Source organism: Mustelus asterias, chromosome 2 (assembly GCF_964213995.1).
Source record: "Mustelus asterias chromosome 2, sMusAst1.hap1.1, whole genome shotgun sequence".
NCBI lineage: Eukaryota > Metazoa > Chordata > Chondrichthyes > Carcharhiniformes > Triakidae > Mustelus > Mustelus asterias.
Genome location: NC_135802.1, coordinates 69,647,618 through 69,665,938, shown reverse-complemented (window position 1 = coordinate 69,665,938; position 18,321 = coordinate 69,647,618). Strand labels below are relative to the sequence as shown.

Below are 18,321 nucleotides of genomic sequence, written 5' to 3'. Positions count from 1 at the left end.
CGAGCCTGCTCCGCCATTCATTTTGATCATGACTGATCATCGAATTCAATATCCTGATCCCCACTTCCCCCCATATCCCTTGATCTCTTTAGCCCCAAGAGCTACATCTAATTTCTTCTTGAAATCAGGCAAAGTTTTGGCCTCAACTACTTCTGTGGTAGTGAGTTCCACACGTTCACCACCTTCTGGGTGAAGAAATTTCTCCTTCCCTTCGTTCTAAAAGGTTTACCCCTTATCCTCAAATTATGACCCCTAGTTGTGGACTCCCCCAACATTGGAAACAACACATGAATAACTGCAGTAGCTCAAGGGCAATTGGGGATCAGCCCAAATGCTGGCCTTGCCAGCAACACTCACATCCTAAAAATGAAAAAATAAAGTTTATAACATCACTTGAGTGGCCAAGGTCAGTGGATGCCATATTGTTACCACTGAACCATCAGCGTCACACACTGCTCCAGTCACCACACTGTCTTTTCCCCAATTTCTAGGCACAAAAACTCAAATCTCACATTCATATTCTTCACCTCACCTTTGCACTCTGAGCACTGCTGGAAGGCTCACACAGCTCTCATACATTATTAAATTGTGGCTGGCACATTATCCATTGCTGACATACTTCCTTCCCTTTTGCTGGGTAAGGTGGCCCATAATAGGGGGCAGCAGCAGCAGCACCTCACTTTGGGTGAGAGTGTGAGAGGATAGGGGATGTGCAGGCAGGGTTGCGTGTGGTTACTAAATGGAGGAGATGGTGCTGGGAGTAATTGGAGTGGTGGCCACTGAAGCTGTGGCCAGCAGCATGGTTGAAACCATTGAGGATGATGATGTGTTCTTGTTCAATGCATCTCCTCACATCCCACTTCACCCTCATCCTACATCCTGTTATGATGCACCTCATACTTTCTCCACTTCCCTTCACCCCAACCCTGCCTTGTACCTTTATGCTTTCAGATACCCAAGAACAGCCATTTGGCAAGCCAGTGGTATAGGCGGCCTAAGATCTAGAGGGAGAACAGACAGAGGATCAAAAAAACACAATCAAATGATCTGACACTTGCAGCCATCAGCTCAGATACAGGAATTGCATGAACATTTGACAGTAGCAAAGAGGCATGTAGTGATTCCCCAGTCATAAGTGGATTATTCCCAGGCCAAGGGGACAGGACCACGAGAGTGCCAACTTCCCAGAGGACAAGGTCGTACATGAGGATTTTGATAGGGTCACATAGGAAAAAGGCTGATGGACATGTAGAATGAAATGCTTGATGCATTGGCATGCAATTCAGAGAACTGCATGGAGCATGGAGAAGTTCGGCTCCAGTTTGGCCTCTATCTTTGTATTGAGCTTAGAGTCTATCCTTCCCAGAAAGCAGTGGTGGCAAACTCCACAAGACCACATGTGGTCCCGACAATAATGGCACAGACTGATGGCCCTTGTCTCAGCTTCCAGCACAAGGAGAAGCCTCCAGTTTCTGGGTGCTGAAGTTGAAGCTCAGGCTGAGGTCATAAAATCTCAGTTTAGTGCCATGCAAACCCAGCTTGCTGCCATGCAGGCTCAGAGTTCGGCTATCAGGTCTGCGGACAGCAGTATTTCTGGGTATCGCAACAAGCAGATTACTCAAATAGCTGAGGCACTAACACTCCTGTCCTTACCCCATCAAACTGCGAGAGTGGAAGTAGTGGCTCTGTAATGTATGAATCTGATGTCTTCTCTTTGGATAAGTATAGAAGAATCACAGAGTGGTTACAGCACAAAAGGAGGCCATTCAGCCCACTGTGTCAGCTCTCTGCAAGAGCAATTGACCTATTGACACTCTCCTCCACCACCTTTTCCCACTAGCCTGAAAACATTTCGTCTTCAGATAATGACCTAACTCTCTTTTGAAAGTCTTGATTGAATCTTCCTAATTCAGGCAGTGAATTCCAGATCCAAAGCACTTGCTGTATAAAAAAGTCTTTCCTCATGTCACAATTGCTTTTTTCGCCAGTAACTCCAATCTTGGTGCCACCACTGCCACTCCCAACTGTGCATTTGTTTTTGCCTGCAGCTGGCCAGTCCAGACCACTGCTGCCCATATTAGGTGGCGCAGTCTGAAGCCGGGTCCTCAAGGCTCCAAGCTGCTTGTAGATGTCCTGCAAGGCCATCTGCAGACTCCCCCACCGAGGGTCAACTATCCTGCTGCCACTAAGGTAGCATTGTGTAGGAGCACGAGGTCAGGCAGAGATGTGGGTTTCCTCCAGGTGCTCCAGATTCCTCCCAAAATCCAAAGATGTGTAGGTTAAGTTGATTGGTCATGCTAAATTGCCTCTTGGTGTCAGGGGGATTAGCGGAGTAAATGTGTGGGGTTATGGGGACAGAGCCTGAGTGGGATTGTGGTCGGTAGACACTCAATGGACTGAATGGCCTCCTTCTGTACTGTGGAGATTCTATGATTCTATGTTTGCCACATAGGCACTAACGGACAGCACAAGGGTGATAGCTAACTATTGTATGGAATATGCGGTCTTTAGCTGGATAACACTGGTACGGAATGGTAGCTTTGTGGGGGCTTTTATTTCAGATTTGTTTCCAAAGAGATGCTGTGATGGACACTTGGTAAGGAGTGGAACGATTAAACAATGAGGATCTGGAATTTTACTCAAAGGAACCTGAGTTGAACGAGGCACTGGCCAACAACCTGTCTGGCAGGTTGATCTCCTAGCTTTATTCACTCCTCCTCCTTCGACTGTATCTCCTGCTGAGGTGATCACCACATCTGTGATGGCAAGGGCTGTGCCCTCGTGATGGTCAGGTTATGGAAGATGCAGCACGGCATCATGAATTGGGACAGCCACTCTGCCGGCAATGTAGAGAGTGCAAAAGTGGGAAAATTGGTGGGAATGGGAATTCTTGTCAAGTGTTGGTGAGTATTTCTCAAACTGAAATTTAATTTAACATTTGAATTCCAACTGCAAGCTAATCAACAGAAACAACCTGTCAGTGGCAGCCTATCAATGGCAGTTAGGTATATATTTGATGGAAGTGATTGCCTGAATAAATGATTTATTACTGTGTGCAGGAATGTGTGTGCTCTTGTAACCTGGGTGTGGCTTAACAAGTTGGTTAAAAAGTTTCAGCTGACGCACAAGGGTGTCATAAAAGCCGTGCATCATAGCCAAAGTGTTAAAGGTGGGAATTTTGTGAGATTGGGTGCAGAAGTTGAAGGATATGCTGCTTTTTGCTCCCAATATCTGTTGTGGTAAGCTTGAGGAAAAATATTTATGAAGGTGCAAACATACGAATATGAACAGGAGTAGGTCATTTAATTCCTCAAGCTTCTCCATTTGATAAGATCATGGCTGATCTGATTGTGGCCTCAATCCTACTTTCCTGTCCAGCCCCCATAACCTTGGACTCCCCAACTCAGCCTTAAAAATTACTCAATGAGCCTCCCTCCACTGCTCTCTGGGGAAGAGAGTTCCAGACAGAGAAAGATTTCTCCGCATCTCTGTCTTAAATGGGAGATCTCTTATTTTCAGACCGTGTCCCCTTGTTCTAGACTCCCTATCATTCCCTCCCTGTGGTGAGTTTGGCATTTAATCAGGTGGCATTTAAAGGCCTCACTTCACCGTTGCTGGCATTCATCCAGCCATGGGGGCGGGAGGAACGTTTCATGTGGGGAGCCTGGAAATATGCAGGCTTCTGGGGAGGGTTCCTCGTGTCAGGCACTCAGCGCCAGATCAAACCCAGCAGCAGGAAGAAGGCAATCCTTCTGCCCTTGCTGTTGACACCCCTCCTCTGTTACAACCATGCTGTGATCCTCCTGCTATCATTCACTTGCCTGTGCATGGGTCTGTGATGATCCTGGGTCTCAGGTGGGTAAAGTACCTGCAGAAGCCACTGCCTCTCCCTGGTGTAATGAAGAGTTGCCAACCTCGAATAGGCTGGGAGCTCTGGGTAGATAGCATATTCACCCCTGGGATTCTTGACCATGGGGAGACCCACCACTGCTGATTGGCACTTAATATGGCAGGTTTTCTCAAAAACAGCTTTCATCTTACACATCGGCACGGTAGCACAGTGGATAGCACTGCTGCTTCACAGCTCCAGGGTCCCGGGTTCGATTCCCGGCTCGGGTCACTGTCTGTGTGGAGTTTGCACATTCTCCTCGTGTCTGCGTGGGTTTCCTCCGGGTGCTCCGGTTTCCTCCCACAGTCCAAAGATGTGCGGGTTAGGTTGATTGGCCAGGTTAAAAAAAAATTGCCCCTTAGAGTCCTGGGATGCGTAGGTTAGAGGGATTAGTGGGTAAATATGTGGGGGTAGGGCCTGGGTGAGATTGTGGTCGGTGCAGACTCGATGGGCCGAATGGCCTCCTTCTGCACTGTAGGGTTTCTATGATTTCTATGATCTAGCTTTAGAGAAGGATGCCCAATGACTGAACTCATAGCATGATTAATGGAAGTCCCCACTCCCTGCTTCACCCTTCAAAAATATAATCATATTTCTGATGTATGACTCATGTCATATTTGCAAATTGAAATGTTTTTGCAAGCAGAGTTAACAAAATACCCACCACGCCATTTTGTTGATAATATTTCATTGAAAGAACAGACAATAAAACTGTTGCTTATTTGGAAAAAGCAAGTTCCTACGTTTGATATGTGTAGAAGAAAGTTTGGAAATGGCTGATGTAAACGAGAGAACTACTAAGTCTTAACATATGATCGACCTGTTAAGATATAGAAGATAGAATGTACTTTTTAGAGGACCTACATTCAGGCATCGATTCACCATGTTCAGTAACATCAGGCACCGTGTTAGTGAAACCATACTCTGGTGACATTCCTGGCTGGTTGGTAATCTCAATGTCTGCAGAAGGTGGATATGGTGGGGGAGGAGGAATCGTTAACTGGGGTGGACTACGTGGTTTGCCTGACACTGGCGATGCAGCTCTTGGAGGCTTAAGTGGCACCTGACGTCCAGCAATACCTAGATAGGGGATTAAGTAGGGTAATAAGCATGTCTGGGGTATATAACGGTAAGCCTCTAGCAATCTGATACAACATTTTAACACAAACTGAGGAAAAGAGACAAAAACAGTATTAAGTAGATATAACCAAAGCTCTCAGCAATATGATCAGAACATTAGCAATAATTCAGGGTTTGGTACAGTTTTATAACAATGATTTCATTGCAGATATGTTCCAAACCAGTCATGCAATGACTTGCATTTACCTATTGATTGGAGGCAGAAAGAAATGTTAGCAGCAGGCTTGTCTGCAGTCCCCCATCTCAATACATTTTAGAGACGCGCTGCTTGAAATATCCCTCTCTGACCTCCCTGCTGGTAGCCATCTATGTTATTCCAATGAATCTGAGAGTAAACTTGAGGAATAGCATTGCAGATTTCAATTAAACCCTCCACAACTTTCTGGACTCAACATGAATTCAATAGTTACAGATCATAACTTCCACCTTTATTTTTGTCAGACAGCAGCTGTTGATAATGATTCTGGTTCTGCCATTACAGCTCCTCTAGACCCATCTTTTGTTTATTTGCTTGTTCCATTAGTACCCAGTTTTGCTTTGCACCATCATCCCTTTTGTCATCTAATCTCTCCTGCCTTCCACGCTATCACGGACCTGACATTTTGTCCTTTCTTCCTCTTTTTTCTATTTTCCTGCCTTTGTACTTACTTAAAACCTGCTACATCTCTTAAGTTTTTCCAGTTGTGATAAAAGATCACAGCCTGAAATCTTAATCTTAATCTCCATAGATGCCGCCTGATCTGCTGAATATTTCCAGCACTTTTTGTTGTTAATGTACATTGCAGTGACAAATCAGCAGTGACACAACTGAATTTACCATAACAGTGCACTTGATGTGCTTAAATTTTTGTATTGCTTGGATTAACATGTATTGATAATTCAATCTTTGCAACACATCATAAACAAGCAATTGCACCTTTATGCTGAAGACCACTAATTTGAGACTGACACGTTATCTTTCGTAAGCAGAACAAAGTTAATGCAGTCTGCTCTGTACTCCAACAACATGAAGATCTGTACTTGTGGACTTAAAGGGCACTTGCAGAGCACAACTTGTCAATAATGAATGCACTAGTGACATTTTTAACGTCAGCAAGAGTCAATTATAAAAACTTGCATGTTGCAGTTATAATGCAACCTTTGTAAAGACTCAATGGTGTTAATGCTACCTTCTGAAGCTTGCCAAACTTCAAAGCGCCCACATGCCAGTGACTTGGATTCACAATTATGCAGTTTTTGCAAACTACATTCTAAAAATTCAGAAACTGCAATATAACTGGCTCATTATACATGTTAATGGTTAACGTATGAGCTAAAAGTAGAGATATGCATAGCTGAGTCACTAAGATTTACTTTATTACCTGATTTAAATGGTGGTGCTTCATTCAGAAATTAAAGCAAGCTCACCAGTTTACTTTTTTAGATTTTACTCATTCACCAGTAACTCTTGATCACCAAGCTATTAGTTTTCACTTGATGTCCCAACAATTAGAGCAGAACCGTGTACCTCAAAAAAGTGCTAAAAATCTAGACTGAACAAAATAAATCACTGCCACTTACCAAAGGTATTGCTCTTCTCAAACTCTGTCCCATCTAATGTATTTGGCATTCGATGTGGTGGGGATGGAGCACGCCGTTTTTTCTGAGTAGAATTTAGGGATTCAGCACCAATCTACACATCAAATAGAAAATATGACATTAAATATTCTTACATTGTGTACGATCCGGTTTGAAATCCATACTCCTGTTCCCAACTTTGTAAATAATGTCAATAATGTTGTCCATAAAAATAGATCAGTTTAGAATTTATTATTTACCAAGTAATATATTCCACCCAGTATTTACAAGTTATTTTCATGCTCCTAAACGCCCTTACATTGTAAACATTACATAATGGGAACAGGTAATATATTGATAATGTTATTATTGGATAATAATCCAGTGTCCCAGGCTAATGCACCAGTGACATGAGTTTAAATCCCATCATGGTAGCTGGGGAAATTTAAGTTCACTTTATTAATACATCTGGAATTAAAATGTCAGTCTCAGTAATGATAATATTGGAACTACTAGATTGCCATAAAAACCCATCTAGATATCTGCCATCCTGATTCAGTCCGGCTTTCATTTGAATCCAGACCCACAACACCGTGGTTTATTCTTAACTGCCTTCTGAAATTACCTAGCAAGCCACTCAGGTGAATCAGACTGCTACAGAAAAGTCAAATAAGAATAAAACAGGATGGCACTAGCCTGCAGTGTAATCAACAAAGCCAGAACCTGCCCAGTCATCTGGGGACTTGTACCACAATTGGAAAAGCTGTCCCACTCGTCAAGAAGCAGCCTGAAACAGTCATAATGACCAAGTCATATCATATAGCCAATGTCCCAAACTCCATATCACTTTCCCTGTGCATGTCCACATGCATGTGTCACAGTGGTATTTAGTCTGGAGGAAGTGGCCCAAGGAATGGCTCAGCAGCACCAGTACTCACCAAGCTGTTTGGGTCCAGAAGAACATTTCTCTTAGACTGTGTCAGCAGCAGGTGATGAGAAAACTTGGTCCAAATATAAACAAAAGAGGTAATGTGAGATGACTGCTCTTGACTTCAAGGCAGCTCTTGACCGGGTATGCCATCAAGGAGCCCTGGCAAAATTGAAGTCAATGGGAATCAGGGGAAAACTCTCCACTGACTGGAGTCATATCTAGCAGAAAGGAGGATGGCTGTGGTTGTTGGAGGCCAATCAGCTCAACCCCAGGACATCACTGGAGGAATCCATCAATGTTGTTCCCACAATTTAACCATCTTGAACTGTTTCTTCAAAGACGTATTCTTCGTTATAAGACCAGAAATTGAGATAATTCCACAATGTTCAGTACCATTCCTGACTCCTCAGATACTGAAGCAGTTCTGTGACCACATGCAGCAAGACCTGGACAACACTGAGGCTTGGGTTGATGAGTGTCAACATTTGTGCTGTACAAGGGCCAGGCAATGGCTATCTTCAACCAGAAAATTTAGCCAATTCCCCTTGACATTCAAGAGCATTACCATCACTGAATCCCCACCATTACACTGCTGTGGATCACCACTGACCAGGAATTTAACTGGACCAGCTATGTAAATAGTATGGCAACAAGAGTAGGAATTTGAATTCTTTAAGGACGTGATGAGGAGGATCAATGAGATATTGCAATGGGTGTTGTCTACATGGATTTTAGTAAGGTATTTAACAAGGTTCCACATGGCAGACTGGTCAAAAAGTAAAAGCCCATTGGATACAGGATAATGTAGTGAATTGAATCCAAAGTTGGCTGAGTAACAGAAAACAAAGGGTAATGGTTGAAGGCTGCCCTTGTGAATAAGAACATAAAAACATAAGAACTAGGAGCAGGAGTAGGCCATCTGGCCCCTCGAACTGCTCCACCATTCAATAAGATCATGGCTGATCTTTTTGTGGACTCAGCTCCACTTACCCGCCTGCTCACCATAACCCTTAATTCCTTTACCCTGTTCAAAAATTTATCTATCCTTGCCTTAAAAAAATTCAATGAGGTAGCCTCAACTGCTTCACTGGGGCAGGGAATTCTACAGATTCACAACCCTTTGTTCTGTAGAAATCTGTCCCCCTTATTTTGAGGCCATGCCCCCTAGTTCTAGTTTCACCCGCCAGTCGAAACAACTTCCCTGCTTCTATCTTATCTATTCCCTTCATAATCTTATATGTTTCTATAAGATCTCCCCTCATTCTTCTGAATTCCAATGAGCATAGCCCCAGTCTACTCAGTCTCTCCTCATAAGCCAACCCTCTCAACTCCGGAGTCAACCTAGTGAATCTCCTCTGCACCCCTTCCAGTGCCAGTATATCCTTTCTCAAGTTAGGAGACCAAAACCGTATACAGTACTCCAGCTGTGGCCTCATCAGCACCTTATACAGCTGCAACATAACCGCGCTGTTTTTAAACTCCATCCCTCTAACAATGAAGGACAAAATTACATTTGCTTTCTTAATTACCTGCTGCACCTGCAAACCAACTCCATGTGATTCCTGCACAAGGACACCCAGGTCCCTCTGCACAGCAGCATGCTGCAATTTTTTACCATTTAAATAATAGTCCATTTTGCTGTTATTCCTACCAAAATGGATGACCTCACATTTAGCAACATCGTACTCCATCTGCCAGACCCTCGCCCACTCACTTAGACTACCTATATCCCTTTGCAGACTTTCAGCATCCTCTGCACACTTTGCTCTGCCACTCATCTTAGAGTCATCTGTGAATTCTGACTCCAAATCATCTGTGTAAATCGTAAACAGTTGCGGTCCCAACACTGATCCCTGAGGCACACCACTAGTCACCGATCGCCAACCAGAAAAACATCCATTTACCCCCGCTCTTTGCTTTCTGTTAGTTAACCAACAGAATGGAAAGCTACTTCAAGTGGTGTTCTGGAGGGCTTGGTGTTGGGATCCCCGCTGTTTGTTTACATGTAAACAATTTGGACTTGACCTTAGGGGCACGATAGGGAAATTTGCAAACTACACAAAAATTGCCTGTGTAGTGATTAGTGGAGAGGCTCCAAAATTGTACAGATGGGTTGGTAGAGTGGGCAGAAAAGTGGCAGATGGAGTTCAGCTCTGATAAGTGTAAGATAATATATTTAGGGAGGTCAAAAAGTAAAAGTGAATGAACAACAAACATGAATATACTGAGAGGGGTAGGTGAAGTGAGAGATCTTGGCGTGCAAGTGTACAGGTCCTTAAAGGTAACAATACAGGTAGGTAAGGTTGTAAAGAAGGTATATGAAATGCTCTCCTTCATTAGCAGAGGTATAGAATACAAAAGTAAGGATATAATGATGGAACTGTATAAGACATTGGTGAGGCCACAACTGGACTATTGTGTGCAGTTCTGGTCACCACATTACAGGAAGGATGTAATTGCTCTGGAGAGAGAAAGCAGAGAAGATTTACTAGAATGTTGTTACAGGGCTATGAGGTGTGTGCAGAAAGATGGGATTAGAAAGGGCACCTGGGTGTCTTTGAGCTGGCATGGATAAGATGGACTGAATGGCCTCCTTCTGTGCTTTATTATTTCTGTGGTTTTAGCTGAGAATTCTGTGGCAAGTAACTTACCCCTTGTCTGCCCAAAGCTTGTTCATTATCTACAAGGAACAAGTCATGATGGAATACTTCCTATTTACCTGTTTGAGAGCAACTCCAATGGCACTCAAGAAGCTCGATGTCTTGTGGAAGAAAGTAGCCTGCTTTATCGACACCCCACCCACCACCTCACACATCTCCACCCATCACTCCCTTCATTGTGGGTGCACAGTTGCAACAGTGTGTATGTATAATCAACAAGATACACTGCAGTAACCATCGACAGCACCTTCTAAACCCACGGTCTCTACCATCTAAAACGACAAGGGCAGCGGACACATGGAAACAGCACTGCCTGCAAGTTACCCTCCAAACCACAACTATCTTGACTTGAAACTACATTACCACTGTCACTCAATCGAAATCCTGAAATTCCCTCCCCACCAGCACTGTGGATATACCTGCACAAGGTGGACTGCAGTGATACAAGAGATCAGCTCACCCCCACCTTCTCAAGAGCAATTAGGAATGGGCAATAAATACTGGCCCTGTGAGCAACACACAGCTCCTATGTATGAAATTTTAAAAAGTATTCTGATAAATTAATTTATTTTTGTGCAACATCAAACTGAAAATATTTCTCTTATGTCGACAATCCACACAACTTAATAAAGCTTGGCAAATCGAACCAAGATTGGCACAGCACCACATCACACAATGAGTATTCTGTGCCAAAAAAAGAAAGTTAATCAGTCCTCCAATTAAAAACAAACCAGACCACCCATAAGGGAGGGTTACACTACATGGTACTGAACACCCTGAGAACTTGGACAGCCTCTCATAAAAAAAATCATTAAAAAACTCAAGCATGGTTCATTATCAAAGTGAAAGAGAATGATGTCATGCACAACAAATTTAACAATGTTGAAACTTGTTTTCATCAGGGTGCTCTATAAGAGCAGATGGTAGGGTGCCTACTTCCCAACCAGATGACTAAAGGTCTGAGTCTCCAGGCTGCAAGTCCCTGCTGACATTGCATTTCATCAGTTCTTAACCAGAGCACTAGAAGGAACATCTCAATATGACGAGACACTCTCCCTTAATAAAGAGAAAACAGTCACATTTGGTTTGCCTCACTGCACGTGTATCCCAAGCCGCTCATTGTTTGAATGGCATTTACAGCAGTCTCCCTCCTTGCAAAATAGCCCATTTAAAAAAAAATTGCAGATGCTTTTTTCTTCAGCTGTATAAGAACTCCAAATTTCAGTCATGTTGAATAGAGTTCAGTGGATTTGTTCAGTAGTCTGTTCGATCAATTAGGGTGGCACCCTTTGTAAGTTCGAACAAGATTAGAAAACATGAATCTTGGTCCAGATTTTACAAAAACAAATGATTTTTGTTCTGTGAACGAACTACTTGTTTGCCAAAACGTAGGAAGCCAAAATCCAACAAAATAATACATCTTTCATTGCACTCTTGTGTATCAAAACAATAGTCGTGGAAGTCATTTGTTATGGCTTACTGCTTCCTTTATGGGAAATTCAATTCTTAACAATCTTATCTCAAGTAATTCCCTTACAAACCTTTAAAACCACAACTTCCATTTAACAGATCAGCTGGAATGTCGCAATTACTACTGTTCCTGTTTTCAAGCTCCTCTCACAAGATTAATCCTTATATTTTCAGCACTTTTGGTCAATTAAATGTAGTCCTGAAACTGGAAAAATTTCATCCCCAAATGAGTTTTTACAAAGCATAAGTCAATTATATTCTTCATAACATTACCGCATGACCTATTTCTGACAGTTCAGGATTAATAACCACAGAATAAAAAGAAATTCTCGATTGATTCTGTAAACAAAAAAAGTCCTACTTTCCTGCCTTTGTAAAGGAACTTCAACAGAAGTTTGAATTTGAAGTGCAAATGTATTTAATGTGGCATACTAGTAGAATACCTGTGTGTTATTACAGCAAGAGTGGGTCATAAAATAGACCCCAGCTGGGAACAAATATGGGAATTCCAAAGCTGAACTGATGGCTTTTTCACAAAGTACCCAATAGCCACAGCTGAAAAGAGCAGGCAGAGTGGAGAGATTAAGGATGAAGTCAAATGACATCAGTGGCGAGCCCGGTTATGACCCAAAACTCAGAGCGATCTTTTTTTTTCCACACACATAGAAGTGATACAATGGTTGAAATATGGGCCTCAAAAGTTCATGGAATTTCTCTCAATTTCCCACTGTATTTTCAGCAGGTGATCAGTGGACCCCAAGAAAATAGCCCCATAGATATTTATTCAGCTTCTTTTGGACTTCTACTACTCTTCCCCCAAAGTTAGATCAGGAGAACCGCCGCAGAATTCTAAGGCACCAAATCTTTATATAGAAAAATATAAGGTACAAAAATGGAATATGAAAAAAAAACTTAAAGCTAACAGCAAAAATGTATTAAATACATGAAGAGAGTGGTAAGGCAGGATGTGGAGCAAAGACAGGATTACAATAGACAGTAAGGAAATTGTAGTTTCGTTGAATATATGCTTTGAATCCATGTTATTAGTGGAGGAAAAGGGCAAAATACCAGCAGTACAAAGAAACTTAAAAATAAACTAACTGAAGAAACTTATTGCATTTAATACCAGTAAAAACATAATGGGGAAATAATGAGAGGCAGGATAAATAAATTTCCAGACTTCAACCCAGAGAAATGAGAGAGGGCTGCAGATGAATTGGTCATAATTCTCCATATTTATGCAGGGAAGGAGCAAGAAATCAATGACCACAGGCCCGTCACTTGGGGGGTATTCCTGAAATCTATCATTAGAGATCAATGACTGAGCATTTGGACATGTATGAGCCTCTGGCAGCCAGGACCCAACTTCTCCAACCACAATGACCTGTCTTCAAGGGTGCCCTGCCATTGAAGCACCTCTGACCAGTGATACAGCTACAGTGATAGCCAATAGGTGATGCTGAGGTTGCCAGACCTCTGATTGGACCAGTATCAATTGGGGATGGGCCTCCATCATTAACTGGACAGCAGTCCCAGCAGCAGGCTCTTAATTTGTTGCTGCAAGTGAAATGTTGTGGGTTCCCAATTTCAGCCCCGGTGGCAGGATTTTATGGTAAATTCAGCTCTTTCTCTCCCATGATAACTTTTCCCAATTGCACTCATCATTTAAAGCTCAAGGTCTGATGCTATCCCAGTCAGAAACAATGGGCGGAATTTTACAGCCTTGCTCGAGCGGCGAAACTGGAAATTCCTGCCTTTGGTCAACGGACATTTCCATTGTTGGCCCCTCGCCCACTCCGATTCTGTGGCGGGTGAGGCGGTAGAGTTCCAGCGATTAATTGAGAGTTGAAAGCTCTCTCCTCACCCTCAAAACACCCTCCACCTACCCACCACCCCCAACCCCACCCCAACCAATGTACTTCTCTTGCTCTTTAAATCCATAATTATTTCTTTAAACTTACTCAATAATAGGCATCTTTTCACCCCTCGACCATATTGATCCCTCTTCTTTTTGAGCATCCCACAGCAAACACATTTTCCGGTCTCCATCTCAATTATGCTTCTCTCAGCTATCTTCTTTTTTTAAATATTCCTCCTATTGTCCCTTTACAATGTAATGTCCTTTTTAGCTGGGGTGCTCTGTTCTCGTTTAGTTTATATAAAAAAGTCCCCTTTTAATCTTTACTTCCCTGGGACATTTTAACTTAGTTGGATCATGTTGGCCACTCTCTATCATTTAGGACCCACAGGTGTTTTTTTCATTTTAGTTCCTCTTTACGTTACCCCTTTAACTTCTCAAGTGTTCTCTTTTTAATTTGTATTCTGTCAATGGTGTTCTTTAATAAAAAAACATAAGTTGTTTGATCCATTTTTCTTTCCTGCTACAAGACTGTGAGGGCTTCAGAAAATCAAGTTCTCCCAGTGATGAAACACTACCCCATTACAGTTCACCTTGGTTTAGCTCATGATGTAGTTTATAATCCAATTTGCCTTTCAGTATTCATTAGCCCTCACCACGGTCCATTTCATATTTGGCACATTATTATGAAACTAGTTTTTTCCATATTCTTATTTTTCTGTAAGCTTGTTTTTGCCTGCCCTATACATTACAAGCTATTGGGGCTGCAATACCTCTCTATTTTAAACTGAGCCGGTCATACTGTAACTGGATTGCAGAATGTTCCTGAGTTGGAACTGTCTTGCTATACCTTATTACTTTAAAGCAATATTATCAACTTTCATGGAGGCTGAGATCCTTTAATGCACTTCTGCCAATAATTGAAGTTACTCAAACAGAGTGCTGGAAAAACTTAGCAGGTCTGGCAGCCTCTTTGGAGAGAGAAACAGAGTTAAAGTTTCGAGTCCAAAGTGACTTCTTCGGGAGAGTCAAATTGGACTTGAAATGTTAACTCAGTTTACAATTTTCTGCTTTTAATTTCAGATCTCTGCATCCACAGTATTTTGTTTTTATTTTAAGTTAATCATCTGCGTAGCCCAGTGTTTACTGATGCTTCTGAAAGTTTTGGGAAACTTCTGAAGTAGCTGCCATGCTCAAAAGGAACAGAAACACTCATGGTGGAAAATGTAATGTTCCACATCAGCTATTCATATTTATTGACTTCGGTAACTAAGGCTTCAGTTATATTCTCATTTACAAATCTATCCTAATTTCATACTTGATCTTTCTAGGTTCTCTTGCATTTTCCTCAGACTTATACAGGCTTTATTTCAATGTTTCTCATTTATTACTTGAGTGAATAATGTACTCTCCATCATCTATTTTTCCTCTCTGATAATATTTACTGACAGATAGAGAAAGACGTTCTGTTCAATCTGTTCACTGCTGATTAACCTGCTGTTTCCAGCCTTTTCTGTTTTGTTTTAGATTTTGACCAACTGCAGGGTTTTGATTTATGCCTGCACAACTGCCTTGCTTGTTAAAAGTACTGTGTGTTTTTATTGTTCTGAAAAATTATTGGCAATGTTAGCTCAGTTCATTGCTTCAACCTTGGTTAAACATTGATTATTCTACCAGCTTCCAGCATAAGGACAGAATAGTCATTGTATTCTTTACTGAGCATGTAGGAACAGAGCAATTGCTCTTGAATATGGGCCAGTTTTGATAAAACAGGATTTCTGTACTGTCATTAATGATGGTAACATATGTTTGATCAACACATCCTACTAATCTTCTTCTCAATCACCTGCATAGCCCTGTAACTGATAAAGGTAATGGTTAGTGTTGTGTTATGAGTATGTGTTCATGTGTTCAAATATATATTCCCATTGGTTTTGACTGTTTTACAAGCCTGTACGGTAACCAGACTCACAGGTCATGGACTGCAAAATCTAAGTAACTTGAGATTGTGTTATAGCCCATAATTTATTTCAACACACTTGTTATTTAGATCACATATAAAGCATTTGCAACTTGTTCATTTATATGTAGTTATTAAAGATGTACAGTTAATTGTTGTCCAGCAGGAAGAGGCATAAGGGGAGGAGATGGCGTTGTGGTATTGTCACTGGACGAGTAATCCAGAAACTCAGCTAATGTTCTGAGGACCTGGGTTTGAATCCCACCATGGCAGATGTTGAGATTTGAATTCAATAAAAATCTGGTATTAAAGGTCTAATGATCACTCTAAAACCATTTTCGACTGTCATAAAAACCCATCTGGTTCACAAATTTACCTTTAAGGAAGGAAATTTGCCATCCTTACCTGGTCTGGCCAACATGTGACTCCAGATCCACAGCAATGTGGTTGACTTTTAAATGGCTTAGAAATGGCCAGTTCAAGGGTAACTAAGGATGGTTAACAGTGATGTCCACATCCCATGAACGAATTAGAAAACGGAGAAAGAAAGCCTTCATAGCAGTCTTTTATAGATGACTGCTGTTTTTTACATTACAGAACAAGGAACGAAGAGGGGGGTTAAAAAAATTATAGTGTTCCACGCCTAACTGTGAGAAAGGAAGAGACAACTACTCATTAACTCTTAATTTTGTGATGCAAATATACATAAAACTGTTACTCATTCATACAGATCAATAAAGTTTTCATTAATTTTATATATTAAGAATAAATAATAAGTAAAGATTATGCAGGTAAAAAGTAACTGATGCCAAAAGACAGATAAAACAGCACTAGAACAAGTCAAAAACGTATTTTAAATGTTTCTTGTGCCGTGTCCATTATTCAAGTATTCAGTAATTAAAAGGATTCAAATCATCTTCAGATATCTCAACTTTGTTATGTTTCAGGATAGGACAGGAAACTTCCCATAAACATTCAAGTCATTTAAATGTCGAAAATAGCTGAGACTTCCTCTCTATGCTGGATTCCATTATTACTTCACATTTCCACTGAGGAAATTGTGCTGTAACACCAAGTATTTTCACATGAGTTGAAACTCTTGGAGCATAATGGCCCAAGGATGTTTGTTTTGGTGGAGGAATACACTTCCTCTGGTCTGCAGAATACAATGTAATCACCTCCGCTACCCATATTAAAAATAAAACTGCAGTGAAGTGTTGCTGTATATATTAAAAAGTGTCCCAGATAGAAATCGCATTTGTAAATACGTAAGCAATGTTTAACAATTTTATAAATATTGGTTGAAGAAAGATTCCAGCAGCACCTGTAAAACATCGTACAGTAAAAAAAAATCTGACATGTTTATTTAATTAAAGAACGTTATCTCATAGCACAATGGATTAGGACGAACAAAGAGATATTATCACAGTTTATTGAAATTCCAAGCTCCTTTATTCCTACCCCTCCTCCCACTTACTGAAGGCAGTGACCCACTTGTTGGGATACGGTATATTGTATCACAGTGCTGATCACCCTCGGGTACATGCCCCTGACTAAGAATTGTTCAGTTGTGAGCTTTGCCAAGAGACTGTCAGCATTATGTTCAACTATGGGGATGGGAGAAGCGGGGTGGGGTGGTGGGAGGAGGAGGGTAGGCACTGTAGCCTACGCCTGACATTCACACATGTGCACTCTTCCAATACAGATCACCGTATGGTGGGTAGAAGTGAGCAGTCCAGCCAGTTTTCTAATCTGTAACTCAGGGGTATTGAACCAGGCCAGCTCACTCAGCACACATCAGGAATCAAACCCAAGGCATCTGTGCTCTGTGTTGTTTAGCTGCTTTCTGTTTAAATGTGCATAGCCATTAGACTTATTGGAACCTTTTCTTATGTCCAGAATCTTTTACCTTTGCTACTGAAAGCTCATTTGGAACTGTTATCAATATACCACCAACAGAACGTCAAGTTGTGCAACATTCTCTGCACGCAAAGAAGCTGGAAAATGTTTTTTAGAAATTTAAGGGAAATAACAGTGAATTTTAATAAAGTTTCAAAATCTGTCTGTTCAGAACTTAATGGTTTAAACCAATTTTGCAATAAATACAGTTGGCTGTACTTATAAAATGCATTTAAGATGCGTCAGTATTGATTGGAAAGATATATCATTGGGAAATTAACAATAACATTCCACACAAAGCAATATGAAGAATTCACAATGGGCTGGAATTTATCAAGGAGATGTATTCCCTGCTCCCAATGGAAAAGTTGGCTGTGAGTATTTCAACTCCGAAACCAGCTGCTCTGCAATAATAATATGCAGGAAGCAGTATAAACTGATTCAGAGTGGGACTTCCGCCCCCCATCTGGGAACCACCAGCCAATCTGAGTTCAGCCAGCTGCAACTGAATTGAACAGTGGCCGAACCAGTGCCCGAGGAAGAAGAGTCATGGAGACTAAACTCAGAGGTAAGCCCAGTATTTTAGAGGGGCCCCGCTGGGAGACCCCAGCAAGGAGGTGAAGAGGATGCGGGCCCGGGTTAGAGAATTAGGGAGTTAATGGGGGAGGTTTTTGATTTTGGTGGGGTTGCCTCTGATAGGCACAGAGGGGCTCCTAAAGAGATACTCCTTGCCTGGCAATAGTTTGCACAGTGAATACAGTTGGGCAAATAGGACGTATTTGCAGACTGAGACACTTAAGTAGACATTTATTGGCCACTTAAGAGCCTCAACGGGCTTAGGAGTCAAAAGATCCCTGACACATTCCCTGGCCACTGTAATAAAGGAGACATCATATGGATGTTTGGGGAGGCAGTGGTGTTGTAATATTGTCACTGGACTGGTAATCTAGAGACCCA

General features: G+C 41.7%; 1 protein-coding gene across 7 annotated transcripts in view; it reads right to left on the bottom strand.

Annotated features, from left to right (window-relative positions):
• cobl (cordon-bleu WH2 repeat protein) overlaps positions 1-18,321 on the bottom strand; it is a 345,820-nt gene that overhangs the window by 78,837 nt on the left and 248,662 nt on the right. For all 7 annotated transcript variants that reach the window (XM_078236757.1, XM_078236727.1, XM_078236736.1 and 4 more), the window contains exons 7-8: positions 6,590-6,701; positions 4,754-4,969 (exon numbers count right to left, since the gene is read on the bottom strand). In XM_078236757.1, the coding sequence (XP_078092883.1) occupies positions 4,754-4,969; positions 6,590-6,701 (328 nt within the window). The remainder of the gene's footprint in view (positions 1-4,753; positions 4,970-6,589; positions 6,702-18,321) is intronic.